Source organism: Branchiostoma lanceolatum, chromosome 8 (assembly GCF_035083965.1).
Source record: "Branchiostoma lanceolatum isolate klBraLanc5 chromosome 8, klBraLanc5.hap2, whole genome shotgun sequence".
Taxonomy (NCBI): Eukaryota; Metazoa; Chordata; class Leptocardii; order Amphioxiformes; family Branchiostomatidae; genus Branchiostoma; species Branchiostoma lanceolatum.
The window spans coordinates 4,139,434-4,151,752 of record NC_089729.1 but is presented as its reverse complement, the minus strand read 5'-3'; the positions used below and the strand labels follow the sequence as shown (position 1 = coordinate 4,151,752).

Below are 12,319 nucleotides of genomic sequence, written 5' to 3'. Positions count from 1 at the left end.
CATCAACATGCCTTTTATATTCAAGAAACAATAAATACTGTAAGGTATTTTACTACCGTACATGGTTTTAACTTTATTAAGTTATTTCATAAAAGCTGAATTTGATGGTTCACCCGACTACTGAAATATACTGTTCCCCTGACCTGTCAGACGCCGGTTGAGGTTGGTATGAGAAGAGTTGTAGTTGCACGTTTTTCATGACTTCATACCTGTTACTGACAGGTATCTTATGGGTGTTAGTCTCCAGATAGATCGGGTCTCTTAAAATATACGCCCCAAAGCTGTAAAAACGTTGAGTGTTATGATTCGAACATGATTTAATGATTTGACTGCAAACACCAATGGCTACTAAGTCTATCTATCTCTATCATTTGTCTTAGTAGAAGGAGGTTGATACATGTAACCTCCTTACTCTATGGCAATGGCTATTGACATGCTGTTCTCTGTCAATAGTGAAAAAGGTCTTATTGACAGGCTACGTAACGTTAGATATTCCTGACAATAAAGGAATTGGTCAAATGGCTCAACTGACTTAGCATTTCGCGTGGGAAAATTCCTGTTGATATTCTCACAGGCTATTTCAGTATTTGTGCAACTAGAAATATATACAAAGTATTGTTTGGTGTCATATTCATAGACTGGTAACTACTTCATTTAAGTAACTTTGTTTCATATAGTAGAAATTGGCATATTATGGACATTGTATAATTTCTGCTTTAATAATCTTGTCACTGATCTAACTGTTGTAACGTGTATCTTTCCATTAATGACTCAGTGTACATCAGAACATGGTGGCTGTGTACCTGTTAGTTGGTGGAGTTCTGGCAGTGGTTGTCATCCTCCTGATGCTGTCTAGGTTTGCCAGGTCCACACATGGGACAACAGTCCAGGACAAGGTTGTCCTCATCACAGGGGCAAGCTCAGGCCTTGGGGAAGGTATGATATTATAGGTCCCTAACCCACTCATTTTTACCTGACAGTAAGGTAGCAACCATTGGGAAGCAGTTATATTCTACAAGCAGAGGTTTGGTGGGGGGGAGGCTAGGAGTGGCCGCGATTTCTATCGTTTGCCTTCCTTGGAGCCTTGAAGGGAGACTCAGGGAACTGGAATTCCTACCTGGCCAAAACAACTCTACCCTACTAAAAAAAACTACAGCCACTACAACCGCCCCTCCCCCCGGACCATAACCTCTGCTTGGAGAGTAAAGCAGATGCAATCTGAACACAAGGTGGTTACCACGCTGATAACTCCGTACTTTTGTTAGATTTATCTTGGACACCATGAGAGAACGTGTGCTTAGTGAAGGTGCAGGTGCATGTTGTTATGACTTCAGCCAGGATTAGTTGCTGGGTGCTTAGGCCATATTTTTTCAAGGCTGTAATTGGAAACATTAATTTTCCTAGGCCTTGTCTATTAAGTAAGCCACTACTCTGGAAGATGATAACATGTCATGCAGTGTCATATCCTGGTAAGAAAGATAAAAACTATTCCTAAATATTCTTAGTAATGATAATCTTTATTACATAATCATGCCTAGGGGGCTAAATACACATATGACCATATGTGGTCTACAGGATGTAAAACATAAAGCTTGAGACTCTGAAATACTACATTCTGCATGCTGTCTCTTAGTAATAGTAATCACACATAGTGATTTATTTTATCTGTTCACTGTCATTATTGTATTCAGCTTGTGCAGAGGTTTTTTTCCGAGCTGGGGCAAAAGTGATCCTGTCATCCCGCAGCAGTGAGAAACTGGAGGCTGCCAGTAAAAGACTGCAGACCCTAAATGTTGTAAGTAGTGTGTCCTGAATCCTACAACATGTACACTTTCCTACATCTGAATTTCATATTGCCTGGGGTAACTTTATAAGGTGTAAACCCTAACCCTTAAGATGTTTTGCTATCTACCCAATTCTGCTAAGAAATTGAAAATCTTTTTGATAAGGCAGAAAGTGTATACATAGGAGATACCAACAATAACAGGTTACCATATTTACTTGTGAATATCCAGCACAATGTACAGAAAAAAAGGATATGTAACTGTTAGGTTATCATTCTTACACGTGCATATATTTTGTAATACATGTTAGAGCAAACTCTATGGTCTAGGGACAACACTATTTCTGTAGTCTTATCCTGATTTCTGACACTTAAACTCCAAGTTTTGTACCTTTCCTATGTGTAGCCTGATGTGACTTACTCCCCTGTGATACTACCCCTTGACTTGGAGGACTTGGACAGCCTGAATGACAAGGCTCAGCAGGCCGTACAGTGTCATGGCAGAGTGGATATCCTCATCAACAATGCAGGTATAAGTGTTGTTGTGGACCAGATCAGACATTTCTATTACAACAAACAGAATGATGTAGACATATGTTGTAGTTCTGAGCACATTTCAAGAGCCCAGGAAACTTCTCCTATAATCATGTACACATCTCTTCAATGCCTTTATGTCATCACCAATTTAACACATTTGGTCTGTAGGATGTCAATGCATTGGTTAAACTTTCCTTCGTATAAATAGGAAAATAAAGCTGCTTTTTTTTTTCACAAACTATAAAGTCTTGATGATGATGATAAAGTACTTATCCTACCAACTTTTCGAGAACTCCTCATCTTACCTTCCTCAGGAAATAATGGTCTACTACTCCCTGCAGATTTGTGACTTGGCAGCAAGAAGTCATAAAATACAGTTGATTACCAATAACCAAATGACAAAATAACATCAGATACATCATTGTCCATGTTTAGGTGTTTCGTACAGAGGCACCTGTCTTGACACCACAACTGCCGTGCATGAAAAAGTTATGAATATCAACTATTTTGGACCCATCACTCTGACCAGAGGTATGTTGATGTTTTTATGATAAAAACATGCAGAAACTTTTACCTTTATTTTGTGGGCTGTAACTCTGCCAGGAAAGAAAAACATTGCACAAACCTACTAAGTGTCCTGAGAACAGACCTCAAAAACAAAGGAATGGGAAACCTAAATACATTTGTACTGCAAAGAAACTCAGAGAGCTACGGCAGCTTGCAGGAAAAAAGACACAGTGGAAAGAAATGAAGAAAGACTGAATGCATCCAGAGGTTGTTTCTACAACTACATGAGCTGCAGAATACAGTGGATCATCATCATCATCAACTATGCCTTTACTCTTCAGATAGAAATGAGAACATGTAACATTGAAACATATCTATAAGTAGGGAAAGTGAGGTCACATATTTATCATGTTTGTTTCACATCTTACTTCGTTAGGAAACTTGAAGTAGAAAATGGGTGGACATCTCTCTTCACTTTGCTTGCAGGAATCACAGTGCATTCTAATATTTATATTCATGTAGGTATCATTGAACACATGGCACAGAATGGTGGCGGACATGTAGTGAACATCAGCAGTCTTCAGGGCAGGTTTGCCATCCCATACAGATCTGCTTGTAAGTAAAATGAACTACCAGTTTGCCAGAGATGGGACTATTAAGTATTGCTCCATTCCGAAAAAGTCATTGTACGTAGTAATAGTATATACAGCTAGAGTAGTGGAGTCTTATGAAAATTTACAGTGTCTCTTTTTCTTGTTCCCTGTGATATTGATGTTCTGTTAGTGTTAGTATCTAAGGTTATGATATGTTTTACAATCAATCTCTAACACTAGGCTATATTTTTAATCTGTAGACGCTGCAGCTAAGCATGCCTTGCAGGCATATTCAGACACCCTGCGGGCTGAGGTGGCTTCCAAGGGGGTGAAGGTGACAGTGGTGAGCCCTGGGTACATCACCACACAGCTCTCTGTCAATGCCATCACATCAGATGCATCCCAATATGGAGGTATGCCCGATGTTCATTGAAAGTTTCTGTAAAGCCAATTGATTCTTTTTTAATCCAAACACTATGCTTAAAAGTTACATCTTCTATTGCAGTAATGTTGAGAAACCTCTATACATGTATGCTTTTGAACTTTGCAAGCAAAATGCTGCTTCAGGAGTTTTTTATTTACTGAATATTATATTTCTTTAGCTATGGACACCACCACGGCCAGTGGCATGGCACCTGACACAGTTGCCCACAAGATTCTTCAAGCTGTGGAAAGGGGGGACAATGAGGTCATCCTGGGCAAATTTATCCACAGGTAAAAGCTACTCACAAAGAAATAGACTCTAGTACATGACTTTTCATTGCACTATTTTCCATTTTGTACAGCAAACTCTAACCACAATCCCAGCATCATGATGTTTAAAAGAGTGCCTCTGTCCTTCCAATGTTGCAGGGCTGCAATAACACTACGCTGCATCGCACCAAGTATCTACTTTGCCATCATGAGGTCCAGAGCAAGGAAAGAAGAGGATAACTACTCCCATCAGAAACAGAGCTGATGGGTTACATTTAGTTTCAGTAGAAATAGAATGGTACAATAGAATACACAATTACAAATAAATGGTTTATTCAAAATATGCAGACTAGCAGGATTTCCTGCTGGATACCCTGAATTGTTCTCACATAGCAACTGTCAGGGCCATTGATGAATACATACAAAATCCTACAACAAAGTCAGAGTCAGATTTGATATAAAAGTTGTCCTTGAATTATAAGATAATCGCCAGCTTGTGTAACATTTAAAAATAAATGTTGGTAAGCAATGACGTATTGGAACACCTATCAGTAATTAGCCACAAATATGCATGTTTAGACTGTAAAAATTATTACGTTTTAAAAACGATGCTTATTACCACAAAAATTGACTATGATGAATCATTTCAAAGTCATCACTCTTTTTCACTCCAAAGTATGAAGTAACAATAACAATAAGCATGCATTGATGAACACAGATGGAAACAGAAGATGTGCAACAGCTTGAAATGGTTTTTGAACTTCTGCAATATAATTGTGTGTAACGTTATATGTATTGTGTGTGTGTGTGTGTGTGTGTGTGCGTGCGTGCATGCACCAATGAAATTATAAAATCAGAATTACATCCTCTGTGTGTGTGTGTGTGTGTGTGTGTGTGTGTGTGTCACAGTGTGTGTGTGTCACAGTGTGTGTGTGTGTGTGTGTGTGTGCGCTCGTACCAATGAAATTATAAAATGAGAACTGCATCCTGTTACTGTAGTCTTAGATTTTATATCCATATAAAAGCTGGGCATACATTTATTACTACATGTATGAGAAGAAAACAGTCTTAGCCAATTTGTTTTTACATATCATGATTTTGAAATATTGATGGGCATGGAAAATTGTATCTTGCTACAAAAACAGCAGGAAAATGTGCCATTAAACAAGAGGAAAAAAACGTCATAGAAAGGAATCATTATGTAATGAGTTTTGCACATTGATCTTCTTGTGGTAAAACTGTTATATTAAAGACATTACCAGTATTATGCCCCAGTGTGAGATGCATAATAAGTGGGTGTAGTAACACTTACCTTGGACAGTGAAAGGTAACACTTGGTAACTACTGACTTCTGATTTGTCAAAAATCTGAGCATAGGAACCTTTTATTAAAAGATACTTGATAGTGTCATCATGGTGTCATTGTAAGTTGTTTTTTTCACTTTTACATTTTTGAAGGCTATCGAAATTTAATTTTGTCTGTCAGTAAAATTTTGGCTACTAGCATCTAACCTGTAACAGAATACACTCAGTGTCTCTATCATTTGAATACTTACAATGGCCATTGTTAGACACAAAGTACACAATGAACTCAGGTGATAGTTAAACAATAAGGTGCCAGACAGACTGAAGTCGGGGGACAGCACAGGGAAAGATAAGATAAATCACCTGAAGTACACATGTAATTTAAGCCAATCGAAGATATACTAGTACATGTGTACTAGTACTTGGCACTGTTTGTTTTTTTAAACATGTTAGATTCTGGACCTTGCAGCACTTTGATTAGCTACAAACAAGAGTAAAATGGAGTTCACTCCGGCTGTTAACATTAGTTACCTATTAACACAACAAGAGCGGCCTAAACTGGAACCAGAGTTCCTACCTGGCAGAATATCTATTCTACTCAACATGATGTAAACAGTTCAAAGTTATGATATGAAGTTCAAAAGTCAAACATCATTTTGATTAAATTGTCTTGTTAGATTAGAGCTAGGAGGTTGTAAGCCCGCCTTGATTAATATAAGTAACACTGTTTAAGCTACTGAAGGTTTGTCCTGTAAGCTACAGCCATGACAGCTGTAAGGTTTAGGGCACAAATATCCACCTGCCTCATACATTTAGATTATCACCACAACACTAATGTAATAGGCAAAACACTAGAGGGATAGGATTACGTTCCAGAAATTAAAAACTTATGAAAGAAGTCATGAAAGCCAGGCAAAAATTGCTTGAATGTTTGTTTTTTTCAGTGACGAAACAGTTGTGGTGCTGAACTTTAACCTTCTGTCGCACGTACAGCGCCGGATTGGGTAATCAGGGGCGTGTTTGCTATCCCACAGTTCCTAGAGCGAGCGTCAGCAAAGAAGAACGAGAAGACGTTTTCCAGTTCAGGTTGCTCTTGTCTCTGGCCGACTTTTTCACCCAATTTTAGCCAAGCTATCCCTCCGTAAGCCCACCAAAACCTGCCAGATACACGCAGAAGTGTACGTAATGGCAGACGGTGGGGAGGACTGCAGCGACTGGCTGCGCAGCTGGAACCAATTCGAGCAGCAGTGCGTGGAGGAAGTGGAGGGTGAGGGGAACATGGAGGAACGGCTAGCGGGGGAGAGGGAGGACGTGGCGCAGAAGCTATGGCTCTCCTTCCAAAACTCCGCCACGGCCGTAGCACAACTCTACAAAGGCAAGTTACTGGAGAAAGAAACCTCCATATGTACCGGTATTCTTTTACGGCAAGAATATTCGGTCGCAGAGTGAATATGTCCCGGACAGGGGCGCCGACTAGCTGAAGACAAGCTGTAGTTGTGTTTTTTACAGCGCAGTGTAGTCTATCAGCCGCCGCAGCTGGCCACCATTATGACATATCGTCTGCTTCTTTGTTATCGGATTTCTGCGTAACATAAGTCACCTAATGTTAGTTGAAATTTTAGTGTGCAGTTTCCTTGTGATTTCGGCCAGGATTGCAAGAGAAAGGCAACCCCCTTTTTCATTCCCAGATAATTTACCCCCCCCCCCCCAACACATACACATAACAGCATATTTTTGAACACAAGTCTGCGGTAAATTGATAATGAAACAGACTAACTCTTTGTATTTGTAGCAGGCTCAGCAATTATATGAGTTTTTATATGAAAACTTAATGAGATCAGAATAATAATCAATGCTACTATACACCTTCAAATCTTGACATGACTTACAGTTCAAACATTTCTGGAATTTTGAGTGTAAATTACACAACCTGATACTGCTGTGACATGATAACGTGTTATCTGTAGTGTCTACAGTAGAGTGTTGTAGAATGAAGGAAAAGTAGGCAGATGGTACTGGAAATAAAGACATGCATTTTGTGGGTAAAAAGACTGTAGCATGTTATACGATAGAAGACTATTGGTATGGAAGCTGTGATTAATAATTATAGACAAACTGCTCTATAGTTTGGTAGCATTTGTCTAAGGTAGACTGTCCCAAAACATTTTCTTACGTATTATTGGTACAAATATAAAGTAGCTTTTATCTTTCTAGATCTTACCTTTACCATTACATTCTACCATCAAGTTCCAACTTGTTCTGTCCAAAGATAACATCACCACAGCCATCTGTTTATGGGTTGATATTTAACAAGATGTTGTGTAACACATTTACAACATAAACATACATGTAGGGTACCACACAGAAAGCTGGATGTATTGATCTGTTTTTTCAACACTAATACTAATAGGTATGCTTGAAACTAACTTACCCTTTTACTTGGTAGATAAGTGTTATTTGGCTATAATTAGTTTAGATAACACTTTTTAAAGGTCATTAGAACATCATTCTTTCAAAGCATGACATATTGTTGTCCTCAGCTAGTCGTGTTCTTGTAGACATCCTTCATGCATGTATATTAGGAATGTCGGACGACTCGGCCCATTACCAACTCGGCCCAGTCAACTCGGCCCATTTCCCTAGTCAACTCGGCCCATCTCCCTAGTCAACTCGGCCCATCTCCCTAGTCAACTCGGCCCAAAAACCACAAGTCAACGTAGTTTGAAGTTTTCTGTCAAAAAGACGTGGTCTGTATTAAATCAAGTCAAGGACTATATGATGTCCTTGATCAAGTTGATTGCCTATAAGCGACGGTGGTATGGGTCTCCAAAAACCTCAAATTAAGTCAACAGTTCGAAGTTTTCTGACAAAAAACATGGTCTCTATGAAAATTATGTTGATTGCCTATCATTATCAAAAGCACCAGCGGTATGGAGCTCCAAAAACTTCAACAAGTCGAAGTTGTCTAACAATTACGCAAGGAGACATTGTTACTTAACATGTACATGTATGTTACTACCCATGACACGGCGGGTAAACATTAAAAATTGCAGTCATGAGGTTGTGGTTTAGAAGGTGAGTGTTTTTTTTGTTTGTTTTTTTGTGGAAATTTGGCTATGGGCCGAGTTGACCTCGGCAATGGGCCGAGTTGACCACCGCGATGGGCCGAGTTGACCAGATTTGCGATGGGCCGAGTTGGAAATGGGCCGAGTTGTCCTGATACCGTATATTAGTGGATACAATTGAATGATGGTAGATTTTGTCAGGAAAAAAAGAACATTGCCAAAATGCTACATAGCAGGTTGTAGGTTGTTATAATCAAGGAGGTTAAAAAAATGCTATAATCAAAGCAATCAGTCACAACCTTAGTGACTTAGTCTGTGCATGGATACTATTGCTTTTTTCAATGACCATCTGTAAAGATCTTGCAATGGATAAACAAGTGATAATTGATTATTGCAGCTCTCTATGATATTTGACAGAACCAAACAAACTATGGCACATAAAAATGTTAACAAGTCAGTTCATTAAGTTAGTGAAAATGCAAAAATGAACAAGATTTGGGGGTGGGGGTGGTGTAGTATTGTATGATGTATTTTGCACCATGAAGAATTAATCATACTGTTTTTGACAAACTGGTGACACTGTGTATTATGTGCCAGAGGGTAGGCATGTCTTTTGAAATTATATGGTTGATGTAAGGTGGCCCTGACATGGTTTGTTGTTTGTTCCCTCAGATCGTGGGCAGGGCTCCCATGTGTGGCAGGTGTTCCAGAATGCAGCCCAGGCTGTCACCCTCCTGTACAAAGGTATGCGTTATCTACACAGCAGCTGGAATAAAGTTTTTCTTGTTGAATTTTGTTTTTGGCTTTTGACTTTGGACATGTAGTGTGAGTCATGTGTACTCGCACTTGTGTACAAGTGACTCAATTTGGATCCATTGTACCTAAGTTGATAGGTTTGAAATTGTTTTTCTTTTGTAACACATTTCAATTTGTTTCCATGTTCTAGTACATTCTTGTTTCACATAAGTATAAAGATATTTAGACTGGAGTTCTGTTTGCGCAGTTCTAACCTTTGTCCCACCACAAATGGGTGTTACAGATAGCATAGATGCCAATAAGCGGTCCGAGGACTTTGGCATTCAGTGTGGATACCAGCGACGGACACGGGACGTTGTTGCCTGGGCCAAGAAACGGCGCCGCCACATCCGCAGGGAAGAACTGCTAGCCTTTCTGTGTGGAAAGACTGTGCCATCACGGACTGGGTCTCGCAGCCCTCCACGCAGCACACGGGATAGTCCTCGCCTCGGCAGCCAGGAATACGCACCTTCACATCAGTCAGAAATAGATTTACAGCCATTTAAGGATGCCATAGCCTTACAAGGTGAGAGACATGGATACACCGCTCAAATTCCCACCTACAATTTGCATAAATTTGTTTTAGATTGTAGGTAGCAATATAGACAACTGGAACTTTTTCAGGGTTAAAAAGATTCAGGCTTGGTAAGTTTGTATTATGAACAAGCATACTAAAGCTTGTGTTGTAGGAGGGCAGGAAAAATTGCTTACAACTTCCCTTAGATTTTCTATTGTAGGAGACAAAAAAAATGGATGTCAAGCCTTGGTATTAGGTCTACATCTCTGCTTTGCAGCTATCGTCTGTTATTCATCTTTCTCAAGGCACTTGTTTTGCATGTCATGTGTAAACTGTGTTTTCTTTGTGCTTGTTAGTCACCAGTTGTGTCAGAATGTACACCTTTTTGAAATGTTTTTGTGTTCTTCTCCCTGTGTACTTGCAGGGCTGAATGGAGCCATGGCCAGTTTCGGACTTCGCACCCAAACATCTCCCTCCCATAACATGCACAGCACCCCCAGCCGTAGACGGAACCTAGGAGAACTGCACGCATTTATAAGTGAGGAGTTTGCCAATCACATGGACAGCAACTCTCCCAATGGGCGAAAACGGTCCTCTGGGAACGACATCCTCGGAGACTCTCCCGTTCACAAGAGAAGTCGACACCTATGAAGGACCTGCGCTCTCGTGCAACCTCCAGAGTGGCAATGCTACTAGCAAGTCTGTCCGCTCTAGCTTGTAGCAGCTATTCCTAAAGTCATCTCAGCTCAATGCTTCCCATGCTAATGTTAATGTACAGTGTATACACCAGTGTAGAGACATGTGAGTGGGTGTTGAATCACCCAGGTAGAATAAATCTGCTGTGTCACTCAAAGAGCTGCTGATTAGCTGGTGGCAGCATGTTTGATGTACCATAACCAATGAGGAGCCTTGTTGCTGACTTGATTACTTCCTTTGTTGTATTCCATGCTGGAAGCAAAAAAGGAAAATCTAGCAATAGTCATCAATGAATGTTCCATTTAGCTGGCCATATGACTGTGCATTGTGACCATACATATCCCAGTAAGGACTGGACAAACTGCTTGCCTTATAGAGAACAGCTCTTAAAGTCTGTAGGTGCAAGTATTAATTACTTAATCACTGCCATAAACTTCAACAAAAAAAGCTCAAGCTCTCTCAATTTATTGATACAACTCTGTTTCTGAAAATGGTAAATTCTTATTTGCTGTCAGTAACGTACGGAAAGGACAAGCACCCCTCCTGTTAGTCATTGGTTATGGTACATCTGTACAAGCTTCCAGTCTTTTGTTTATACTTTATTTTTCTCTGTGCTACTTGCCTTATAAGTATGAGCAACATATCTGTTCAGCAGGTTGCAAAAGAGCTATATGTGTACTCTATCAGTGACATTGCAATGGAGACGTGTACATATAGAGTTATTATTAACATGATTATTTATATCAAAGTGCATGCATATACTTCCATTTGAAGGAAGTATGTTACATGTAAATTCTGTTGTATAAGCATGCTGGTTGCTGCCTCAAGCAATAAAGTATGAGAAAGCAGTTTCCTTACTTTGTTAAATTGTTGTTCCTCCTAACGCATTTGTTCATTGTTTCACTGTTCAGCAAAAATAGTGTAGATGTCACTTTGAAGCATGGATTTGATTGTCAAAAGTCTTCCCTACCTGTATTTTGTTTCTTGGATATTTTTGTTCTGATTTGTTGGTTTGGTTATGAACATAGCAAGTTTCTATATAGAAGACCCCAAAAGGTACAATAACAATAAATACATGGTAATTGATAAAGTATCTGGGTTCCTAGCAAACAAGCAAAATATGACCTGCAAGCGAAACCCCTCGCAACCGTTGAAAGTACAAAATTGAAGTACAGACCCGCTGACAAAACAAATTCCAGCATGCAAAGTAAAAAGAGAGTTGGAAGTGAACGTTGTGAATTAACAATGGGTCTGTGTGATATCAAAGTGAAATGTGTACAGAGAATATGGAACACTTCCTAACCTCCCACCAAGAAATAAAAGTCAACTGTGAATAAAGGCATCGTGGGATCTGCTTGTGTGATTGGATATATAACGAATAACAAACTAATGGAACTTGTTCATAGTTCCATCAGTTTGGAATGATTCATGGTTGATATGTATCCAAGCCTATTATAGCCCCAGAGTCTCTTCTGTCCTATCTGCAAATAGGTAGCATGCGTAGTCCAGTGGTTTAATAGCGATCTTGCCTCTGGAACTAGAAGTCCCGGGTTCGACATGCACGCTACTGGAAAGGGTCGCAGTCCTTAGAACAGGACGTTAAGCCGTGGTCCACTGTTCATTGTGCTTGTCGAAAAGAGCTAGGGGAATTTCCCCAGTACAATGAACCTGTAAATACCGTACATAGCGTCTGTCTTCCTGTCACGATCAGTGGAAGATTAGTTCATCTGTTCATTGAGTTCATTTGAGCTAAACTGGTTCGAGATCACTTTTCTTTTTTTTCCTTTCTATCTGCAAATAGAGAATTTGAGCAGGGGACAGAAGAGACT

General features: G+C 39.7%; 2 protein-coding genes across 3 annotated transcripts; both read left to right on the top strand.

The window, feature by feature from the left end:
• Positions 1-56: 56 nt before the first annotated feature.
• On the top strand, positions 57-4,430 carry LOC136439709 (dehydrogenase/reductase SDR family protein 7-like). 2 transcript variants are annotated; one of them, XM_066435252.1, is made up of 9 exons: positions 57-162; positions 776-936; positions 1,692-1,795; positions 2,190-2,313; positions 2,756-2,851; positions 3,350-3,442; positions 3,681-3,833; positions 4,023-4,134; positions 4,273-4,430. In XM_066435252.1, the coding sequence occupies exons 2-9, from the start codon at positions 789-791 to the stop codon at positions 4,376-4,378; spliced, it is 936 nt and encodes a 311-aa protein (XP_066291349.1). In that variant the 5' UTR covers positions 57-162; positions 776-788; the 3' UTR covers positions 4,379-4,430. The 2 variants fall into 2 exon arrangements, with proteins under 2 accessions (XP_066291349.1, XP_066291350.1); XM_066435253.1 differs by having other exon boundaries at positions 109-222.
• A 1,992-nt stretch (positions 4,431-6,422) lies between these two features.
• Positions 6,423-11,832, top strand: LOC136439919 (HUWE1-associated protein modifying stress responses-like). The gene is made up of 4 exons (XM_066435584.1): positions 6,423-6,792; positions 9,155-9,226; positions 9,522-9,803; positions 10,219-11,832. The coding sequence occupies exons 1-4, from the start codon at positions 6,603-6,605 to the stop codon at positions 10,443-10,445; spliced, it is 771 nt and encodes a 256-aa protein (XP_066291681.1). The 5' UTR covers positions 6,423-6,602; the 3' UTR covers positions 10,446-11,832.
• The last annotated feature ends 487 nt before the right edge of the window (positions 11,833-12,319 follow it).

What these genes read in the sequence shown, in the direction of transcription:
- LOC136439919 (XM_066435584.1), top strand. Translation starts at nt 6,603, where the DNA reads ATGGCAGACGGTGGGGAGGACTGCAGCGACTGGCTGCGCAGCTGGAAC. An exon ending in CGTAGCACAACTCTACAAAG is followed by an intron (nt 6,793 to 9,154) that starts GCAAGTTACTGG and finishes TTGTTCCCTCAG; the next exon opens with ATCGTGGGCAGGGCTCCCAT. An exon ending in GGATGCCATAGCCTTACAAG is followed by an intron (nt 9,804 to 10,218) that starts GTGAGAGACATG and finishes GTGTACTTGCAG; the next exon opens with GGCTGAATGGAGCCATGGCC.
- LOC136439709 (XM_066435252.1), top strand. Translation starts at nt 789, where the DNA reads ATGGTGGCTGTGTACCTGTTAGTTGGTGGAGTTCTGGCAGTGGTTGTC. An exon ending in AAGCTCAGGCCTTGGGGAAG is followed by an intron (nt 937 to 1,691) that starts GTATGATATTAT and finishes TATTGTATTCAG; the next exon opens with CTTGTGCAGAGGTTTTTTTC. An exon ending in ACCCATCACTCTGACCAGAG is followed by an intron (nt 2,852 to 3,349) that starts GTATGTTGATGT and finishes ATATTCATGTAG; the next exon opens with GTATCATTGAACACATGGCA.